The following is a 23732-nucleotide window of genomic DNA, read 5'->3' on the forward strand; positions in this document are numbered from 1 at the left end:
ACTCTCTCTCTCTCGTTCCAGCAGTCCAGCTTGAAAGCCTGAACACCCCCAACCACACACAAACACAAAAACACACGCACACTATAGAATGCTTATATCCTCCATAAAACTTTAATGTAAAAAACCTGAAAATAAGCTTTATTTTTGCACAGGCCTGTGTAATAATGTAATGTCACCACCTTTTGGTCAACAGTAAAAATTAAACTTTGCCTCTTCCCAGCTGAGGGAACCATTAACTAGCAAGAATGCGTGTTCTTTTTTTTTTGTTTGTTTTTTAATGTCATGCCTGTGCAATGAATAAATGTGGTTAGAATAGCAGTCAATGTTGAGCCACAAGGGGCGTATAAGGGAGAAAATATTTGAATCTGATGTTGCACAAAATCTAACAATGCATAAAAGCCAATGTTGTTATTAGTGTTTGACATATCCAAGATAAAAGGTAAAAAAAAAATCAGTTTGCTTTTTTATATTAAAAAAAGTCATTTTCTGTGTATTTTTATGCAAATTAATTACACATGACATTAGTAATTTAAAAAAATCAAATTGAAAAAATATTAATCTGATATATTTTTATACAAGTTTAATTTTAGTGGACATTTTTCTACACAGCGAATTGTGTTAAATTTGTACACAGTGAATTAAAGACCTGGTGAAAATTCTGAAAGCATCTCTCCAAAGTACAAGGATTAAGGATTAAGGTTTGTCACGAAAAAATCATTCCAATTGCTGAAAGAAAGCTATGGCCAAAGAAATTGGGAAACTAAGCCTCCTAATCTACACAAATGTCACAAAGCATACACAAGGGTTAAAACAGGTATCCCTTAGCTTGTTTCTTTGTTTCTTTCTTTCTAGGTTAATATATGCCTTTTACTGTGTTAGAATAGTGTGACTCTGTTCTACCAGAGAGACTGTATATTACAATGCAGTTATCTAAGAGCTCCATTGCGGTTGCATCCTCTAGCAGAGAGGCCAACACCTGATCCTCCACTTCACCACACCTTTAACTGAGGGTGAATGGCTGATGGAGTGGAGTTACATGTAGGGCTTGGAATGGGATGAAGGATATGATAAGTATACTCTCTGTTGCATTTATCGATATATCAAAACTATTACTAATAGTAATGATGATAAAAGTAATAATAATAATAATAATAATAATAATAATCTGTTAAAATGAACTTGAATGTTGAATTGGTCAGACTCATTAAAAAAACAGCACATCTTGATGCAAACTTGACTCAACCCTCCCATTTTATCTTGTGTTTTAACCCTTTATTGTTATAAATATTGTAGAAAGTCTGTGAAACTTAATAATAATTCCTATTATCACTTAGGTTATATAAACATAAGCTATAAAGCAAAGTCCTCAGTCATGAAGATTTTCCAGTGTCTTAAAAATGTACTATTACAAAATGCAAAATAAAACAAACTGGCGACTCGTTACATGTGTTAAAATAACGTGTCCATATGGAAAATTTAACCATATCAACCATTATCCATTTTTCTTTGTAATTTTTTTCTTCAATGGAATGTCCACTATGACAGCATCCCTGTGTAAGTTGTTTCTTTGTTTTTTCAGGAAAAAATGTGTTAAAAATGCATTAATAAAAATCTATTATTTGGTATCTGTGGCTGTCAGATGTGATGTTATACAAGTTCAATAAACACCTTCTGTCCAATCATAATTGAGAATTCAGCACTGGTGTACATGAATATTATTCCAGAGAACATTACAGGGGTTTTACAAAACAATAAACTATAGTAAATGTCTGTGATGCTTATGTTTCAGTAGCCAGGAGCAAACGGAGGAGGATTTAGGTATTCCACTGGTAATGTACCAGAAACATTATCCATCGCTTCCTGGTCTGTGTTTGTGGCTATCTGCAATGCTGCAGGATCAGTTGTGACTTTAACTTCATCGATATCCATGTACGTGTGCTCCTCTGAATGGTTTTTCTTCTTTTTAAAGATCTTGCACTGAATCAGTCTTATGCGAGTGTGCTTTGACTCTGCCTGATTTCTTTGCAGCACTTTATCTTGCGATTTTCCCTGGTTGCAAGCTGTCTGTAAACCTGTAGTTTGTTCTCCTCCAGTGGTGGTTTTATGTGCAGAGTGCCATCTGGTGGTAATGTCTTGTGGTGTGAGGAAGAATTTTGTTTTTGGTGTCAGTGAAGGGTTTAGCGGAAATCCCTGAAATATACAAAACTCTGAGATTGTATAATCTACATAAAGTCATATATTGAAAGAATCAGTTAGAGTGATCTGAGAAATACATTTGAGGGTGTGGCCTAATATTCTAATAAGTACAATTTATTTACATTTACCATATGTTTTCACATATTTAACAACTTTTAAAACAGGGACAAAATTAACATTGTGACAAAACATATGTTAAGGCAGATTAGCTAAAAATTTGCCTATTCTCTGGATGTGCCACCAGGGACCTCATAAGAAGGCAGGATTTGAAAATTCAACATGTATGTATTTGTTTTCAGAAGAGAAGAAAGAAAACCCAAATATTTAATATATTTAATAAACATATTTATGTTTAAGAAACATATTTAAATATGTTTAAGAAACATATTTAATAGATAACAATAATTCATTTTAACAGTTGTTTCTACCCACATTACAATCATTTGGCATCGGTTTGCTGTGTTGAGCACTTACCACACAATCCAAGTTGAGAGCACTAAGCTCCCGTTCTAGGCTGGGATAGAGTGTTGGTGTGCTTCCTGAAATGTCTGACAAGTTGCTTAGGTTCTGGTGTGAAATTGGTGGATGAGACACCCTACGGCGTGCTGGCAGGATGGGAGGTGTGGCTTCTGGGATATTTTGGCCAGCCTGCATGGACATGTTTAAAACAAACGACAATGATTTGAATCAATCTACAAGTTTATTTACAATATAGCTGCACTGGTTCAGATTTGTACAAGAAAATTACAGCAGTGGTGACAATAGATTTGAGCATCAGTGTAACAACAAAGTGTATGGTAGGTGTGTCAGTCTACATATAGAAAGCATGGCCTCTTATTCACAGTAAAGCCTATCAGTTACAGTAAAACAGGTGTAGCCTCTCTGCCTGCTAACCTCAATGAAGGAGGAATGACCTTTATATTTGTCAGTCTCAGTAAAAGTAGGGTGTAGCCTCACTGCCTGTCAGTCCAAGTAAATGAGGTGTAGCCTCTCAGCCTGTCAACCTCAATAAAGGAGGAATGACTTTTAAATCTGTCTCTTCCACTAACGAAATTATGGCCTGTCAACCTCACTCTAGGAGTTATAGCCTATCTGTGAACTGTGAACAATAGATTAAAAAACTGAAATTAAATTTCTATAATTTGAGGCATTTTTCAATAGATTTAGAATTCAATTTTCCTTTTACCAAATTATTAGAATGTAAATGAATCATAATGGCATGCTTTTTTATTAATAATATGGTGTGAATTAGGATCTGACCTGATTACAGGCTAGTGTGAGGAGCTCAGTGTAGGGACAAATCGGAGTTCTGCTGTGGAAGGCTACCAGATCATGGAGAGAGCAATGCCGCATATTCTCACCTACAATCTCACACTGGTTTCCTGGAAGCATGTCGATCATAAAGTGTCTACAGAGTTCATCAGCTCTATACATGGAAACAAACGTTTGGAAATTTTTTAAAGATTCTTTTTAGGCATGTGCTCAATGGCTGCTTCAGATAATACAGGCAATGACTGTAATAAAAGTAAATAAATAACTGGCTCATGAAATGAGTCACTCACCTGTAGGACAAGGTGTATCCTATTCTGCTCTCACTGACACGAATCAGGAAGTAGCCTGGAGGTTTGGTCATGAGCATTTCCTCTGCCTGCCTGTGGAACATATGCAGATATTGAATTTAAATAATAGAGTTTTAAGTATAGAGCTTGATATTCTTTTATAGAGCTTATATACATGCTCTGGATCATCTTAAAGAAAATATTTGTTCAAAAATAAAATGATATGTGTCTGAAGATTGCTTCTTTTATTTTGTGATGAATCAGACAGTTGTTCCTGATCAAGTTCCTGTTTTTTATCTTGAAGATAAAGACAGAAAAAAGAGGCTGGCGAGGGAATATATTTCTGTTATTGCTGTTCATTTTTTGTTGTAAGTGATTATAATTATCAATAGCAAATAAAAGAGCAACATTTAATGCATGAGGGTTTTTTTAATACATAAAACAAATGTTTTTTTTTTGTTTGTTTGTTTGTTTGTTTTTTAAACCAAAACCCTTAAAACGAAATGTATCACCAATTGCATTTAAGGAACACAATAAGCATAGTATTGAAACCTATGCTATTGTTTGTACAATTTGTTCATCATAGCACTTCACATTTTAGTTGATGTAATCTGAAACACCCTGTTCATGTAAAAGCACATGGTGTACCTGTGATCTGTACCATTGTAAACAGTAGCAGTGTTTCTGAACCTTACTTCCTGGAGATGGTGCCATGGAACCATTTCGGAATGACTCCATCCTTCACGATGTGGTTCTTCTGGTACTCAGTGAACCAGGGGATGACTGTGTTGGGTGGTATCGCTTCAGCCATGACTCGGTTTACAAACTGTGCCCTAAATTAAACAACAACAACACAGTAATGTGTAATCATGTATATATAATGTATCGTGTTTCTGGTTTCAGGATGTGCTCACCTCGATCAGCTCACCTGTAACATGAATCACATGGAGAAACAAATACGGATTATTATGAATCACAAAAAGTGGAAATAATAGTGCAGGGACATGACGTGTTTACAAATACAAAGAGGAAACCAAGAAAGAAGTCAAACAGGTTTTCTAAGTTCATTTGAATACATTTTGAATATTTAAGTCAAACTAAAGATACGTAAATAACTCAGTGATCTAAAGCAGGATGAATGCGATTGTGGTGAGAAGATGAGGTAAAGGATCTAAATGACTCTGCAATTTGTTACACTTGAACACATTATGGAGTTTCTTACCTCAATCTATTTAAATGTTAAATAACTATTAAACACCAACTACTTATAAATACATAACAGAGAAAAAATCTTCTTTATAGTGTAATTGTGTAAAATACAGTTGTGTAGATCATTATACAGACTACAACGTCAACAAAGGAATGGTTTACTCAGACAAATGCAGGATGTTCTGATGATTTTTCACAAAATCCTGCCAATTTAAAAGGGGCGTGAGTATTTTAATATCCATTGCATATACACCATGTTCAGAAATTACTCTCTGAATTACTCACAATATCTTTCTTTCCTTCTGAGAATATTTGCTGAATGAATTCATGCGCATTTACGTCATGATTTCATGTGTTGTTTTTAATTCAATAATAAAACGAATAAACAAACTTGATATTCTTTTAATGTTATTAATCAGATTAGATTTGATTAGCTCGCTTCACAGAAAACAGATTTGTTGTTATAGTGAATTTTTCAGAGGAGATGTTTGTTTAACTTAGAAGTAAGGAATCTCCTGAGTTTTGTAACAGTCCACGGTAAAGCTGCAACTTCCCAAAGTTTATTTATCTCTCATGAATATCAAGAGATGTGTTGTTAAAGGAACTTTAAGTAAACATGCATGTTATTTGTTTGTTTATTGCTGTTGTATATAAGGAATAGGTTGTGCTGTTAGGAAAGTAGTCAAACTAATCAGAAATACTTCTTCTTTCCTGTCATTTGCTGATCCCAGAAGACATTTAAGCTCGTTCAAACACTTCAGGGTTCCTCCCTCATGGCTTGATTAGAAGGATTATACTCGATACAATAAACAGTACAAGTTGCAAGCCTCCATCAGTGTTGTAATTCTGTGAGCAGTCTTTAAGTACAATATGAGAGCGCTTACCTGCTTGAAACACACCTGTCCGAGTGCTCGAACTTCTCACCTCGACATCGCACACATCATTTTACAGCTTACTCAGATGTATGTTAGTGTCAACACATCTAAGCACCAGTGAATATGCAGGTGTTGTGTTGTTTGTCCTCTGCGTTCTCGTGTTCCTGGAAACAGAGCAGCAGGATTTAGTTTGTCACAGTGGTTCAACTACCAGGTGAGTTTCTCTCTCATGCTCCACCTTGGTGAATTCTTTCTCTATTGTGATTGGTCAGATGATTTACTATCCTGTCAGCTCTGACTGACGTACACCTGCAAACACAGGTTTATATGAATGCACATGTTCTAGTCAATTATCTAGTAATTATCTAGTAAATCACCTGAGACAAAAGCATGTCATTGCTATCATGACATTTTCTGTAATGAGACCCAACCCCAACCAACAGAAACTCCCGAAGTAAACCAGCCCCACTGCCTCACAGATTATTGCCCAGTAGCTTTAACCTCAGTCTTCATCACCTCTTCATTATCTGACACCCTGGACACAAACAATTTCCATACCTTTTTCTCTGGTACACCTGGGCAGTATGGGAATTATGTCAAAATGCTATAATTTTAACCAGTTTAACCAGCAAAATTCCCTCCTTACTCACATCCAAGTTGGTGTCCATGTGTTAGTGGATAATCCAACTTTCTGACAGACAGACCACAAGCAGTAGGGGTGGGAAAGTCACACCGTCCCTCACCCGAAGCACTGGAGCTGCCCTGGGGCTGTGTTTGGAGCCCTTGCTATACTCACTGTACACATATGACAGTGTGGCTTCTTCCAACTACACCCACATTATCAAGTTTGTTGACAACACAGTTGCGGTGGGAATGATGACGAGATGTCTCTAATAAAATAACCTGGAGATATGGTGCCAGGGGGACAATCTCTCAGCAGGAATCAGGAGTTGATACTGGACTTCAGCACGTAGCAGGAGAGTAACTACCAAACACTTACAATCAACAAGACCCCAGGGGAGAGAAGGTGGACAGCTTCTAGTACATAGGTGTACACATCACATAGGACCTGTCATAGTTTCTGTCTCTCTCTCATTTCTCTGTCATTTTACTCCTTGAAGGCAAACACAGAGAGAATGAGGAGGAGCTTCTTGCAGGCCATTTGGCAAAATTACTTTTACCACCCAAAATCAAATTATTATCCAATATTTCTGCATATTGTCTGTATAGTTATGTCATACATGTACTTCCATGTCTTTGTACAACTTTTATAGAATTTTTGTGAAAAAAATCAGAATAATATCAATAGAAAAAACACATCATTTCACATACAAAAGCATAATATTAATGCTAAGTAAAGGTATGTGTGTGTATATATAACAAAGTGTTATATCTAGCAAATATCCAAAACACGATGCCTTAACATTTTTATACAAATTTATTACATGCATAGTGGAAAAATGTTTCAAGGAACACAGAAAGTGAAACAAAGAAAAACAAAAATAAATGAAATGTGATTTTGGTCCTCATGAAGTGTGGAATGTTTTCAGTTCTGTAAAGAACTATATCACACGTATTAAGACATCCAGCAGTTTAATTTAAAGTTGCATTGTGTGTATTCTGTAAAAGTAATTATTATCTGTATACAAAAAGGCATATTATAAAATTTTTGATCCCTCTAGCATCCATGTGTATTGATTATCATCAGCTCGGGGCACAAATGAAAAATAATAAACACATTTTTTAATAGTAACCACAAAACAAAATTGTTCAAATGACATAATTAGAATAATTTGAATGACCACTAGATGGTGACTCCATCCAGGTTACACATTACACTCAGGACGTTTTCAGATGTTTGCACAAATTTGTCAAATACAATGTAAACAAATGTGCATTTCACTTTTACCACCACCATTAAGCTAAGAGTGTGATCTTTTCTAATACTGAAAAACAAACAAATTAAATTAATCCTCTGTGAAATTTGTATAGACAATCATGAGGAATAAAGCTGTTTGTGGAATATCACAAGACCTATTTTTCATATGCTGTTCAACTCCTGCAGTGTCTGATCCAGAACTTGATGCATTCCGAGGTTTTCTTCTTTGGCGCTTGCTAATTTTTCTACAAAAAAGATAAGATAAAAAGCAAAATGAGTGCTTGGAATTGTTTGGTCAATGCATACTGCACTTGAGAAGAGGTGGTTTTCGCTTTCTCTGTTTCTGTTAGTCCTTTTCTGATTCAGTGTGACGCTGCAACTGCAGGATATATTTGCATGCACTAAGTGTAGGTCCATTTGTGATAAACCAACATGCACAAAGATTCAGCTCATGCTGCGGAAACAATAAACACACATTTATGTGTAAGAGGGAAGACACGCAGAGGGTGTGAACTGTATGTAAACACGCAGAAGGTGTGAAATGTAAACTTTACCTCACCTGTTGACTTTCAACACATACAACAAAACTGTTGGCTTTTCACTAAATATTATCACCTCATCAAATAGTGTAAAATTTAAATATGTAATTAATGTGTAATAGCATAAGACATATGTAGGTGTGTGTGTGTGTGTCTGTCTGTCTAATAATGTGTTATTATATTACTAAAAAAACAATAATGAATGAAAGCATGAAAGAAAGCATTGTGGGAAACAGGAAAAGAGAGCTTTTATTTGACTTTGCATAGTAAAACAGCAGACAGTGCGTAAGATATTTCAGTCAGCCACAGAGAAAGAGAGAGAGAGAGGGAGAGAGAGAGAGAGAGAGAGAGAGGAGAGAGAGAGAAAGAGAGAAAGAGAGAGAGAAAGAGAGAGAGAGAGAGAGAGAGAAAGCAGCATCTACATGGAGGTCATATCATTGAGGGCATGGTCCAACTCCTCTGAGATGGCCTTGTATTTCAGCTTCTGTGCATACAACTCGTCTGGAGATCAGCAGGAAAAAAGGCAAGCACGGGATATGCGGAACAGAGAGAGAAGGAGAGGGAGAGAAAGAAAGGGGATTTAGCAGATGAAGCTGGATATGTGTGGAAAAATCCAAAGCCACAGAAAGAACATAAAAATCAAGTTGCTGCTATCCTCTTTAAGAACTTGTGTAAATCCCATGGAGGAGAGTGCCGACCTGCTCATAAAGTTTCCATCAACATAAATACCCTAAGCTTGCTTTCGCACATATAGGTCTATGCAACCGACACAAACCGAAGCCTTTCACAGGAAGCTGTGTTTCTCTTCCACTGACAGAAGACATTCTTTATTCCTCTCGGGATTACAGAAACACTCAGCCTGTCTCAGCTGATTCCATAAATTCAGCAGAATAAATTGCTTGCAGGACAAATGCTCCAACTTGCTGAAATACGAAACTCCCAGACCAGATTAAAACAAGATGCTGCTATGTTGTATTGAAATTCTTTATGGCTGTTCTGGACTATGAAACTGTACCAATGCTTGATATCTGAACAAGTCATTTTGAACAGAAAGAGAGAAAAGTGCATGCTGAAGAACTACAGCCAAAACCAGTTCATCTGATAGACTTTAGAATAAAAATTATAAAATTCTCTTCTGTATAAAAAATACAAAAACCTTTTCTTTACTTTTTCAAAAAAGGTGAATAAACTGTAATGTTCATTGTTGTTGAGATGGTACCTTCTATGGTATGTACCTTGATTATGTAAATTCTCCTGAAAATGTGAATATAGAATACATTAAAAATTACCTCAAAATGGACATTAAGGACTGCTGTATGGAACCAGACAATCAGTACAAAAATGTACTCTTCAGTGTACCACACCAGCAACCAGGAAAGTACAGTTTCCTGGTTCATCTTTTTATACCTTTTTATACTGACAGGTTGTAGCTGTTAAAATTCTGTCAAATTCATTTGAGGTTTAATTTTCTAAAAAGCTACAGGATGCAAGATTTTGGAATTTCGTCGTCAAACATTTAGTGTGAGCTACTTGTGGGTGTACATTTGGTAACACTAAGTTCTTCTTTAACATGCTTAAACAGGCTTCAAGTATTAATAAGCATCCCAAACTGTGCACTAAATAGGCTGCCTTAATATTTTAGCCATCAATGGACAAGTTTGTTTTCATCAATGGATAAAATCTATCATATAATTATTTCTACAACTATCATTAAGGCTTCCTTAAATTTAGGTATGTCATATCTGTTATGAGAATGCGATATGTAGGACAGATATATGTTCTACAGATTAAAAGACATAATATGGAGTATATCATTGATGCTACAGCCTATTAAAGGAAAATGTTTGTACCTTCCAGGTCATCAATGGATTTTTCCAGTTTAGCCACTGATCGCTCTGCAAACTCGGCTCGGGTTTCAGCCTGCTCCAACACAAGAGACAGATAATCAACAGAAACTCTTACACACACCATCACATGATCACCATTCCCCACATATCATTCACAAATCAACAGAACTGTACCTCCTTCAGTTTGTCACTGAGGACCTTAATCTCCTCCTCATACTTGTCTTCTTTTTCTGAGTACTGAAACAGATGATGATACAGGAATGCATTCATTCGTTAGCAAGAAATACAAGTTATTCGTTGATTTATTGTATGTTGTAAATGGAAATGGTTATTATCTTACTTTCTCTGCCTGAGCTTCTAAGGACTTGAGGTTGTTGGTTACATTCTTCAGCTCCTCCTCTAGATCACCGACTTTGCTGTAAGAAACCAAAAATGTAAACCACAGCATATCAGCCAAGAATAAAATGAAACCCTATTCTGGTACACATTGAGGAAAAAAAAACTTGAGAACTTGCCATTCAGACATCTCGGCTCTCTCTTCAGCTCGTTCCAGCTCACCTTCAAGAATCACAAGTTTACGAGCCACCTAACCAGAAACAGCAGACCAGTCAGTCAACAATTCATTCTTTGTGCTAAATGTTAGTAGCCAATTTAATGCAACATGTAGTATATCTTCCTAGATAGCTAATGATTAATTAATTAAACTGAGCTGAGAACCTAGCACTGATAAGCCAGCTATAGTTCTGTTTAGAGATTGGCAGGTGTTAAACACAGCTGGCAAACATATTAGGCATTGTGCCCATGATTAGCGTTAGTTAACACAGCTGACAAATTTTGTTAGCTATTATCAGCTTTCTCTTCACTATAAGAGCTTACATTATTTAAACAGATATTTTTTAAATCTACATTTATAGATTGCCAGAGGTCATTAGGTCATTTAGAGACCAAATGCATTTAGCCTGTAACATAATGCAACCAGACAGGCAAAGTATTTATTGTATTTTCAGTTTGCTCTTTATAAGAAGAAAGCATTTATTTGTCGCATCTACATTACAATTACATATTTCAGCTTGTTAGGGAGCTGGAGTCAGAGGCAAAGCTTTAGCCAAGGTACAGCAGTCCTGGAACACACAGAGTTATGGGTCGTGCTCAAGAGTTCAACAGTGATAGTTTGAACCATCTGATTAGTAACCCAGAGGCCTAACAACTTAGCCACCACTAACCTAACCCTGTCTAAAGTCAACTACTAGTGTATTTATGCTTATGTATTTCTTATTTGTATTTTGGGTTTATTTTCATACAAATTCTTGTGAATAAACATAGTTAAAACAACCTGAAGGATAATGTATATAAGTTGATAGCTAGTATTACTTAGTTGGTTATCTCTTTTAGACAACTTTCTCTTCTATAAATGGCAACTTTAAACAGTTCACTCATGTTGTCATCCATATCCAAATTGGGATTCCATATAGATGGCCAGATGCAATTTCACTATTACATGCAGTTAGCATACAATAATTCAGTGTTTCATTCACTAGCTAACCTTGATTATTTAGCTTGCTCTTGATTTTAAGTGCTAGCTGTGTTTAAAAAGTCTATTTGTATTTCTAGCCACAAAGTCGGGTGGAGTTGGAAGAGTGAGTGGTAAAGAGCAGCCTACACAGGCAGGTTGTTCCTGATGTGTACTCTTCAGATTCCAGTGAGTGGTGTGGAGGAGGTAAAGGGGATAGTTGCAAAAGTGCAACTGAAAGAGACGAATCTCAGCAAGAATTGTGTGTGCGTGTGTGTGTGCCTTGGTCCATGTATCTGCTCAAGAGTGCGTGTTAAGAAAGTGCTGAAAAGTCCTCATTTCTGTTCTCGTTACCTAAGAACATTCCACAATCAGGTGGTGAAAACTAAACAGCAGGAGAAATGTGTGTGCACCATTAATATCTATATAGATAATTTCCATTGCTATGCTTAACATTGTTGAAATTCCAGAGTGGAACTTAGCATCTACATGATCAAACGTAAATAATGGCTAATGACTCACCTCTTCATATTTTCGGTCGGCCTCCTCAGCGATGTGCTTGGCTTCCTTTAGCTGCATCTCCTGTATTTCCATCTTCTCCTCGTCCTTCATTGCACGGTTCTCAATCACCTTCATGCCTCTGGTAGACACAGAAATCCAATGACGATGATGTCAAAGATCTCAAGGTGTAGAGCTAATGAATTTCAGTATCTTACAAAGAGCCAATGACTTCAAGCCTTTAGTAATGTAAGGCTGTAAACCTCTGTAAAACTGTATTGGTTACAGTAGGCCTGTAAACCCTCCTGTAGGCCTAATACTGTCAGCAGTACTATAAAATGTAAAATTTAATTCAAAATTTAATTCAAACAATGTCCAGACAAAAAAACAAGAGAGCAACATCAACAGAATGAAAGCATGTGTCCCATAGTTCCACATCGATCTTTTCACCTCTCGCTCTCATCTGCTGCTTTCTCAGCCTCCTCCAGTTTCTGCAGCGCCGTCCCCAGCCTTTCCTGTGCCCGGTCCAACTCCTCCTCCACCAGCTGGATCCTGCGGTTCAGGGCTGCCACATCGGCTTCAGCCTGAAAACACAGAATCAGAGGTCAGGGCTCGATGCATTGCCCGATGAATATGTGAGGAGAGCAAACAGACAACAATGTGCCTATTTTACCTTATACTAGCTAAAATGGCATCAACAGTATATAATAAAAAAAATTCTGTATCTTTGCTAAATACAATTTTCAGAATCCTCCCAGAGTAGACTGGCAAACAACAGATGAAAGTTAATTTGAGTTAAGTTTAGTTCATGGTCAGGGGTTAAACTGTAAAAGATGGAGGCTTCAAACAAAGGGAGGCTAAGGTATACATACATTTAAATACTTATTTTAGCTTAACTTATTTGAGGCTAGAAAGGGTTACACACAAATACACAAATTTTCTTACATTTATCTGGGAATATTCAGGCTGGTGTCAAAATAAACACACAAAGCAGTCAGTTAGCTAGCTACGCTATTTATATTGCCATGTTAATTGCATTAATTATTAATATCATAAACTGTACATGTTTAATTTTAACTTTAATTTTCACATTTTCAATTAGTAATGTGTCATTTTAGTACTTGGTCCTAGACTCATTTTCCAAATCCCGGTTTTGACATGCCTGTGTTATTATTCTGATAATAGACAATTAAAGCACAAACGAGTTCACTGTATGTACTTGTATCTTGATGCTTACTGTATGTTACATTCTTTTTAAGCTCAACAGGTCTTGGAATATACAGTATGTGTTGCTACATTAGGGGTAATTGTTCATAGCCTTGAGAAAAATCAAGCAGTAACAATTTCTAAATTACAAAATGTCATTCCTCTGTAAAGTGAGATCTGGTATTGACTTCAGTTCCTACCTTCAATTACATCCTGTTCAATCACTGTTTGGTGTGGAATAATAAACAAATGAACTGAATGAACTGAAAAAGCTCACTGAAACAGGCCAAGCCCACAGGAGCCAAACTGTTTCTTGTTTGTGTGAATGCACTCTAAAGAACTGCCCTTCAAATCCTCCTCCTTCATATCCCATAGTATCATCAATAAACAAAAGATAGGCTCTCTGCCTCTATTTTATGTATAGTAGAGAGGAAACAAAAGAAATATTTACTCTCTCAGCAAGCACCGCTCTCAAAGAGTCTGTCAAACAAAGCTTCTCCTAAGGAAAAGGACACAACGGAGCCCCTGTAGCAATTTTCTGTCTGCACGTAGCTCCAAGCCAACGTAAACAATCAGACACTTCCTATGCTGATCATTAGCATATAATTACACACAGCATGGTTCAGCATGGTTGAATTACATGCACACTACTGCACTGGGAGAAAAATATGAGAATTTGACAGCCAGATTATTAACAGCCATTGAAAAAGCAAGAAGGAGCCAGAGATCGCATTGGAATCCCATCTTCAAGCAGCTAATTTGTCCCCTCACCTTTTCAATAGTAATTTTTTTTAGTCAATGTTACATAAATCTATCAATCAAGTAACCCAGCACCATTACTAGTTTGCTAGTAATTTTTAATTTTAGAAATTTTTCATTACTAGTTTTTTTAGCACACATAAATATAGTGATACATTGTGTATTGTAAAAATCATGATTTTCATTTTTGTCAGATTGCACATTTATCTTTCAAAGTTAGGCTCATTTGGTCTGCATATACTGTAATTCTGCAAGCCATATTTCCAAATTTCACTAAAGAAATTACCTGACAAAATTACCTGCCACTTACTAGATGAACATTTTTTAATCCAGGATATGAAAAACTCTTATTTATCCATCAATCAAGCAAATAAAACTTTGACACCCCCAAGCTAGAAGGTAGAGTTTACAAATTTGGCACAAGTCAAATATAGCTAGGTGTCTTCAGCTTTTTCTTCAAAAACATTTGCTTTAGCTAAACTACCTGATTGGCAGTACAAAAAGCCAAATTGTGTTAGTTTTACATTTGATCTGGATGCACAGACAGAACACTTAACAAATGTGTAACAAATCATTCAGAATGAACACACAAGTTGGGGATGAGGAAGCTGGTGACAAAGAGAGGAGGAGAAAAAAAGGCACACAGGAAATCGACGCACTCTACATCCTCTACACTCTACATCCACGTCCCTCCCTTCTTCCCTCTCAGGATCAGAACACTCACACTTAGTCACTGTGTTCCCCAGATGTCTGGGAATGCATGCCTTATATGGTAAAACACACACACACTGGTGAATGACCGCAGTGGAGGGCCAGAAAGACATGAGAGCAATCGGTTGGGAAAAAAACTGCTAAATGAAGCCATGTGTGTCTGACACAATATGAGCAGAAGGGTCGAGACTGGCGAATAGTGATCGAGTTGTGGCACACAGCATAGCTGCATGATATGCTCTTAAAAATGAACACTTTTGCAGGTTTTTTCCCCACATAGCAAGAGTGACAGGGTAAGATGGACTTGCTGAACTCCTCAGTTAGGATATTATTATAATATACTCCCATTTATACCACAGCAGCTCTGGCAGTATTGCCTTCTGCAAATTATAGGTTTATATTAATGTGCTTAAGGTCTTTCACAGATGTTCCACAACATTATTATGTGTCCATTTTTGATTAATTAAAATTGTAACCCTTGGCAAGTTGCTGTGCTGTAAGAAGAATATAACACTTTGATATACACCGCTATATAGAAACAGATCAACTTTATGAAGGTAATAATAGCTCAAACTGTATATAACAGCCACTTTGTTCATAATTTTCCTACAACAACACAGCCAAATGTGTTTTATTCCTTACTTAGCCTAGCTTAGCTTGACATTAAAGTCAAATTTATTTTATTTGTGCTGTTAGGTTCACACACACACATTCTTGCAAGCTATTTAATATGTTGTATTAATCTTAAAATTGTGTTTTTGGAACAATTTCCAGGCCAAATACATTTTAAGACCATAGTCTATACCCTTTAAACCCTAAATGATTATATCACAATATAATATTTCAGTACATCTATCCATTATCAGAAATCATCTATATAAAGGAATATCTTCACCTAAATGATCATTCTTCACCCCAAATTTAATTTATTTACCTTAGAACTGTTTGGAGATCATCAAATCATTTATAACATACAGTACAACTCAGCCATTAAAACTTTAAACCATACCGATTCCTATCCTGATACTGGTGCAAAGTAACCAGTAGTTTTTTTATTGTTGTATTTTTACTCTGCAACCTCTATTTTTCCATGTTTATAGACAACAGTTTATCAGAAGTCACTTCAGTAAGTCCAAGAAAACCTCACCATAAGCCAAGGTGATACATGTGTATGTATTTAAACAAACACAGTGGAATACAAAAAGTAATACAAAGTATGAAAAGCCAAGCACCTCACAATGTTAGGATTGTTTCTGAAGCTTTTGGGATCCTTAATGACATCCAATATGTATTTTTTCAGAAAAAAAAAATCTGCATTTTTACAGGGCCCTTTGTTGGTTCGGAGGTCTTGCACAACTACTATCACTTACATACACTTGTTCAGCTACAAACAGCCATGTGATGTAAATGCTTACTCAAGATTACTCATATGCAACTCATAAGTTCTGATGAAGTGAATGTCAAAACTGTGAAGTCAAAAACAGTTATCCGCACAATGGTATTTTGTGCCAAAAACCAGCAACCTGAGTAAACTGGAATTTTTTTAGGAATATTAGCTATCAATATTCTCATAACCAGTTGTCTCACATCTCCATCCATGTAAATGAACCTACATTTAAGTTCAGGCCAACTTCCTGCCTATCTGCATGTTGATCTTGGTGCACAGGAAACGCAGATGTGGAACAGGAATGACATCCTGAATCAGCTCCTCAGGGAACACCACTGTCCAGAATGGGACAAAGGCAGCTCAGTGGTGTGATATTCACCTCCAAAAGCCCTTAAACATACTGTATCCATGAGACCTTACCTCCAGATTTAAGGTAGTCAGTCAGGTTAGGCTTTCAGAGTAGAAGCAGTTTTGATAACCTGAAATGTTTTCTATATACCCTGTAAAATTAGTCAGTGAGGACTATTAACATTTAGAAACATTGCAAATCATTATGAACATACACATATATATATATATATATATATATATATATATGGACATACAGACACACCCACTTATAGCTTCTGTCATTTCTATATAAGGACTCAAAACACATCTTCATTTTCATGTGCAGTCAAATTCAATGCTCAAATTGTGTGATATGGATGCAGAGCATTAACTAGCCAGTGTGTAGCGGCTAACAACATAGCAAAAGTCTATATGTGAACTGGAAAAAGCAGAATGGTCTGAAATATCAACACATTTCCCTCACAAGTGTTGATAAAAATATATAAGAAACGACTTGCATCAATAGTGGCACAAAACTTACAAACTTTGAAAATTCCACACAAGTGGATGCAAATATCACAGTGATAGCCTGTTTCGCCCGGTTTGAATAAGGAGACAATACATTTCTTCCTCCTATGCCTACTTCCTATGTCTAATATGTATCTGTTTCAACTTCTTTTATATAAATCCATTAACTCTGGCACACTCTTTGTAGTGTATTATATGTCCGATAGAGAGCCATTTGCAACTAGTATCCTTCTTCCAATGCAATTGATACAAGATACAGCTGAGCAGGTGAGAGATTAAAAGTATTGTTCTAGTCACTTGCATTGGCAGCTTGCTGATGCTGTGATTTAATACTCATTATGTTCCAATCAGTAAATTTCTTGCCTAAATGACAGACTCCCACACCCTATATCTCAACGAACTGCTGCTCTAATTATCAATCTAACCTACAATGGTATTAGCATAAAAGCTTAGGCTTAGTGTTCCATATGGTTCTCTAGGAGCCACCACACCTGGGAAATAATGCTTTGTCACAATATAAATGTTGCTACCATGTTGTGATGAATTTAAACCAATCAGCAGCTTTTTTGGAAAGTCATTAGTTCCAGTGCTATCATGAAGAATAATATATAGATGTGGGAGTGTATCCTGTATATGAGGGTGCATCCTGTCTTCCCTTTGCTCTGAAGCAGTTTTAAATATTTGGATGAAATTCTTGGACATTTTTGTCTACAAAGACAAAGAGAACAAAACAGCCACTGGCTAGAAGGAAATTACAGTAGCATGTTGTAGCCTAGTGGTTAAAGTGTTGGGCTAACAAGCTGTAACTATTGGGCCCCTGAGCAAGGCCCTTAATGCTTAACTGTATAAAAGTGAGATAATGTAAGTTGCTCTGGAAAAGGGCGTATGCTGGAAATGTAAGTTACAGATTATTTAATCCACTGAACATCAGCAGCTCTGTCTCTATCCTGTAGGACAGAAGTTATAGTGGACATCCTGTCTGCACCCTCCACAGGAAATAATGATACGTGCACAAAACTCATTCACTTACTTCACATAAACACAACTTCAGCAAGCTCTGGAAAGTCTTGCATTCTTTTAACATGAGTCATAGTTATATGGTTACAAAATACCAGATTTATATACTTAAAGTATAGTAAGAAAGTACACGTTTATTTATAAAAGGCTAAAACTAGAACTCCTTTCCAAAATGTAGAATCCTATCAGTGTTTCTTTCCAGTCCATAAGGGTGGTTCCTAGTAGAAGCATTAGTCACCCCAAAAAAACCTTTGAGAAGCCATTTATACAGACCTGAGCCTGGAAATAAAGAACAAACAGATTTAAAGGAGCTCATAGAAGGGAAAGAAGACATGACGTGAATGGCGTTCTCACGTTTTCACGTTGCTGCCGTTCGAGCTCGAGCTCTCTCTGTAAACTCAGCGCGCGCTCCTCCGCACCGTCCGCCTGCGCGTGAAGAGCCTGGATTTTTCTCTTCACCGCGTCCAAAGACATTGCACCTGCCATTTTGTGTTTTAATATGTTTTGATACAAAAAAAAGACGAGTAAAAACTAATAAATAAATAATGCACAGTCTATAAAAAATAAAAAAATACAATCCTAAAAAAAAGTCTAAACTGAACGTGGGTGCGCGTGCAAAAGCGATGAGTAAAAAAGTTGCGGAAAAGTTGACAGGAATCAGAGGTCTTTTTGTGTCCTTCCAGTATAAAAAAGTACAAAAATATAAAAGGGTACGAATCTGTTAGGATACAGTGACTGTCTCACTGGGTTTTTAGGAATGTAACGGGTGACTACGCACCGAATCAACCCATAAAAAACGTCTGGAAACGGAAAGCCTGCTTTTACACGTCATCGCGAAGGTCCAATAGAAACCTTGCATTAGTGAGCACGTGAAACACGGGCGTGGTTAACACGTGGGCTACTCACTGATGACTAGTAGTGGGTTTAATAACCACTGACAGTCTGTAATGTCATTTATTAACCATGTAATAATCTGGTCAACCTGTTGTACATTTTAATGTATTTATGATAGGATTTATAATTTAGAAGTAAAATAATAGGGCAGAGAAGGAGAAGGAATTTATAGCTGAGCATCATAACAGTGCTATTTGACCATCCTGATATAAAACCTTTACATGCACACTAATAATACGTATTAAGATCTAATTTCAGAACTGAACAAGTCTAGCTTTAGTATGTATCTGACTTGTGAATTAGTGAATTAAATGTAAGCACAATATTTACGGGTACATAATTAAACTATAAGGATGATGTACTTAGCTTTACCTCTGACTGACTCCATCTAAAATGTTTACAATCTCAACAATCACACACATTTTTAAAAACGTTTTTGTAGCAATGGTGTTACAGTAAAATCAACGATATATTAGAACACGTGCATTAGTAGAAATGAGAACTCAACAGCACTGTTGCATAGAAAATGACAAAAATTTAATTTGATGATGTATTTCTCATTAAAACAAACCACACTGTGAGGAGATGTGATCCGTTTTTTTTGCAGACTATGATGTTAACTCAGCTTAAGAGATGTTTACCTCTGTGTTTAAGAGCAACCGGAGTCAGGGGTACTGATTTCATTACACACACACACACACACACACACACACACACACACACACACACACACACACACACACACACACACACACACATAGTGTGGCCTTTTTCGTTTGTTTTGGCAGGATTCTTGGAATTCCAGGGCTGCTATGCTACACATCCCCTCTTGCATCCCCCATTGCTCCTAACACTTATCAGTAGCAGGCATGCAAAAAAAAAGTCCTGATCATCCCCCCAAGTCAAAAGGTTTTGTTTGCTGTAGGGAATTTCTTTCCTCTTTCCTCTTCTTTTAGAGTTGGGAATTCAGATGTATAATTAGTTTATGGTTTTGCCTAATTCATGACATGTGCACGGAGGACTGAAACAGATTTCCAGGGCCAAGTTACAAATAGACTTCTGGAAACAGTAGTGATTTCCAAATCTTTAGGCTTCATTGCAGTGGATTTACATTAATAAAACTAGCACAGAGATTTGTTTAATTATGTTTTTAAATAAAAAGCAAAAGTGTTATAGTAAATAATATAGTCAGTATGCACTAGGAAACTGTGGCCTAAATACATACAAAAATGCAGAATTGTGCTGAGAAAGGCACTTTACAGAAATTCCAGGTTTCTGTTAAAGTAATCAATTTCCTGAACATTTCTGCTGCAACGTTTAGCTAAACAGTCCAAAATTAGACACTGAATATGAACAAGGCAAATTAAATGAAAGTGGTTTATGCACACTGTCTTTGCTCATGTTCTTAATCACTGAAGTGCATCTCTTTAAGCATATGCACATGATGAGACTCTTTAAAGAATACCTACTGCTCATATGTTAATATATCTAGAATTACAACCTAGAATGCAAGGGTTAGCAGCAACACACTACAATGAACTTCTGTAAACAATCAGGCTCATGATCAGGGCCAACTGAAATAAATGTGCAAGCATGGCTTAGTTTTCTCTTTGTTTCAGAGGAATATCACATTAAAATGAGGCACTCTAACTTATTTGCTGTTAAAATTTTGTGTGCATTTGGGCAATTTATTTAAGCTTGCTTTGGTGACATATGGATAAACCTATGTTAACACTAGCAAGGGACAAATCTTTTGTGTCACCTTTTGTTTGTCTCTTGTTAGTGTGGCCTGTCCAGCATTTTTACTTAAACAGTAGTAGCAGCTATATAATGCTTCTAAAGCTAATTAAACAAATAAACTAATAGTAATTAGTGTGAAAATTGGGTCTTTTGTTTTTAAAATATGTGCTCAAGAAGTTAGAATTTTTCTGACTAGGGAACTCCAGAATTTTCAGACCACACATGACACAGGATTGGTCTGAGGAATGGTTCAATTCAGTCATTTAAATTTCACTCTTTACAGTGTCATACCTAATTTGGGGCGTTTACCCAAGAATACACAAAAATAAAAAGCGCCACATGCTCATTTCTTTAACAGAGACACTTTGACCTCATGCTGTCTTAAATCACATCTATATGTACATTAGATATGGACTGTTTATTTACACTGATTTTAAGAGTAATGATTATTTTGAACATTGTATTATTGTGCTAATTTGAAGATATTGTAAGATTTCTTAGATTTCAATACTGGCCATAGTTGGGCAAAAAAGAAGAATCATTGTTTAAAATATATCAAACATTTTGGAAAACACTTTTGGAGCCAAAGAATGACTTGACTCATACTGGTGAATCGATCCAAATTACACAACTCTTTGAAAAATATTGCAATTCCCATCACACTAATCCTCATTTTTGTGGTGTTTGGAGCTCATCTATAGTGATTTGAGAACAGGAAAACAGGAATGTATTACACTCATTGCTTCTCACGCTCACATGCATCTGATCAAAGCCAGCTCACAGCTGGTAGTGCAGGAGTAATCACTGAATCATTCACTCATTCACTAAGCACAAAATCTGTGTTCATTATAACTCACATCCATTACCAACTATGGAATCATGGATGAGCAATGTGGCATGAGCTTTTAGTCATGTTTCATTTTTGTATTATTTTTCTTATTCAGCACATAGAGTCAAATTCATGCTTCCTGGAAGTTTAAGTATTAATGCTGCTAACAATGACACTAAAAATGAATTGCCTCCATTGATTAGACATTCCTTTAGGAGTCCAAATCCTCTGGAATTCTGTAGACAAGACATTATTAAAATGAATTTTACACTTCATTGCAAAAAGCAGCTTAACCTGAGGATCTTTTTGAATTTTGTCTTTTACATTTTTTTTTCTCTTGGTCAAACTAAGCATCTCACTCACATCAGCAGCTTTCTTCTCAGAAAGTTCCAGTTTGTCCTGGGCATCCTTTAAGGCCTCAGAATACTTGTCCAGTTCATCTTCAGTCTGCTTCAGCTTTTTCTGCAGGCTAATCAGCTCATCATCCAACTTAAAGACACACAAAACAACAGTATGGACAATTAATATTTTTTGTAAAAAAAAAAAAATCTTTGATATAAGATTTTTTTATGATTTCATTTAACTTGATGTTTTTTACAAGTTTCTTGCTCTTTGCTTTAATAATCCAAAAAAATTCTCTATTGCTCATTACAACACATTATCAACATATAACTGTAACAAAAGCTGTAACAAAATTAAACTAAATCCCAAAACACTTGGCACTCTGTATATAGTAACATTTTAACTTTATTTTGCTTTTAAGAGTTTGATATGCTTCCTGACTTTTCAAACCCTGCATGTGATTACAAGCTGGAAATGATGTTCACACATATACACATATTTGTTTAATATACTCTTACTCTGGCTCTGAGTCTCTGAGTCTCTGGCCTTTCTGTTTAGATCATTAGGGGCAAGATGATATTAATGGGGATCTCAGTGACCTTCTGGCTGTCATGGGTCAATTAACGATCTAGTAAACTGTAAAACCTTATTTTAAATACATACTGAAAGGAAGTTTATGGCAGATAAGTAAACAATACATGTGAGAACATTCCAGTTCCATTCCAACACTCATGCCGTTCATCAGGAGAGCAAAAACAGGTCTATCACATCTGTGAGCTGATAATGTGCCTTATTTTTAGCCCAGATTAACAACTGCTGTCATGCAATGTTCACAAACACTCTTCGCTAATCTGAGTCTAATCAGTTCTCTTGCGTTCCTGTGGTGCTGCACAAGAACCTGCCAAGATTCCTGGCAGCCAATGAAGTTGATCCCCCAGGAGTGCACTCGGTAGTCTGGAATGTTGAGTGGTTTATTTCTACCAATTTGTAAAGAAATTAGTGAATATAGTGAGAATAAGACCACATTGCTGTTGAAGGTGTTGAATAATTTCAGACCCGATTGTACTGTAGTTCCAGCTATAATTAAAAAATACTTTTATATTAATGAATTATAAACTTATAATAACATCTTATTCACATGGATTGTATGACAGACACTCCACATAAACCCAGTCTGATAATAAACTGACAACGTTTTCTGTAAAGTAATGTTTCTTTAATATTTGTGGAATAAGTTGGTAGAAGAATTTTCACTTAGAAACTATTCATTGTAATAATTGCCAAATGGCTGTGCTATAAGAGGAATAAAACATGCTAATGGTGTTATAGGAAAACAATCTACACTCTCATGGACTATTTTCCTATAAGAGGTTAGTACATCATGCTTTATTTGTTGTGGAGCATCTTTGCCTGGATTCTTCACTCCAGCTTTTTTCACCATAGAAAATTATAGTGAATGTTTTTTTTTCTGTTTTCATGCTACAGCAACAAACCAAAAAACTTTTCAGTGATGCCAACATGGATTTATGCTACAGCAAATATCCCCCTTACAAAAGTAGAACATCATCTTGCCCTCTCTCCATACCTGCTTACACTTCTCCTCAGCAGCTTTCTGTTCGGTCTCAGCCTGCTCCGCCCTATCGATGGCATTCTCCTTGTCCAATTTCAGCATCTGCATCTTCTTCTTGATGGCCTCCATGATGATGATCTGAATTCAACTAAGTTCAGGGATAAACTAAAAAGTCAAAGCAGATCCTCAGGTACATACAGCAAGGAGGATAGCTGCAGACTCGGTGCCGGAGCAGACCACAATGCCTGATCTTGCCGTCCTAAATCTTACCAGACCCAATGTTAAGCCCCCTCCCTTTTCAAGCTCC

General features: G+C 36.4%; 2 protein-coding genes across 6 annotated transcripts; both read right to left on the minus strand.

Moving 5' to 3' along the window:
* Positions 1-92: 92 nt before the first annotated feature.
* On the minus strand, positions 93-6273 carry hsh2d (hematopoietic SH2 domain containing). Of its 2 annotated transcripts, none has more exons than XM_060882608.1 (6): positions 5849-6273; positions 4446-4588; positions 3759-3848; positions 3457-3622; positions 2671-2844; positions 93-2190 (listed from the first exon to the last, which is right to left on the minus strand). In XM_060882608.1, exons 2-6 carry the CDS (start codon positions 4475-4477, stop codon positions 1786-1788), a joined length of 867 nt encoding a protein of 288 aa, XP_060738591.1. In that variant the 5' UTR covers positions 4478-4588; positions 5849-6273; the 3' UTR covers positions 93-1785. The 2 variants fall into 2 exon arrangements, with proteins under 2 accessions (XP_060738591.1, XP_060738588.1); XM_060882605.1 differs by having other exon boundaries at positions 4451-4588; positions 5849-6268.
* A 985-nt stretch (positions 6274-7258) lies between these two features.
* tpm4a (tropomyosin 4a) lies at positions 7259-23732 on the minus strand. Of its 4 annotated transcripts, none has more exons than XM_060882619.1 (9): positions 23441-23732; positions 21877-22002; positions 12563-12696; positions 12137-12254; positions 10620-10690; positions 10445-10520; positions 10279-10341; positions 10108-10177; positions 7259-7963 (listed from the first exon to the last, which is right to left on the minus strand). In XM_060882619.1, the coding sequence occupies exons 1-9, from the start codon at positions 23552-23554 to the stop codon at positions 7881-7883; spliced, it is 855 nt and encodes a 284-aa protein (XP_060738602.1). In that variant the 5' UTR covers positions 23555-23732; the 3' UTR covers positions 7259-7880. The 4 variants fall into 4 exon arrangements, with proteins under 4 accessions (XP_060738602.1, XP_060738619.1, XP_060738611.1 ...); XM_060882628.1 differs by lacking the exon at positions 7259-7963 and adding an exon at positions 8487-8758; XM_060882636.1 differs by lacking the exons at positions 21877-22002; positions 23441-23732 and adding an exon at positions 18405-18810.

Source organism: Tachysurus vachellii, chromosome 1 (assembly GCF_030014155.1).
Source record: "Tachysurus vachellii isolate PV-2020 chromosome 1, HZAU_Pvac_v1, whole genome shotgun sequence".
In the NCBI taxonomy this organism is placed as follows: Eukaryota; Metazoa; Chordata; class Actinopteri; order Siluriformes; family Bagridae; genus Tachysurus; species Tachysurus vachellii.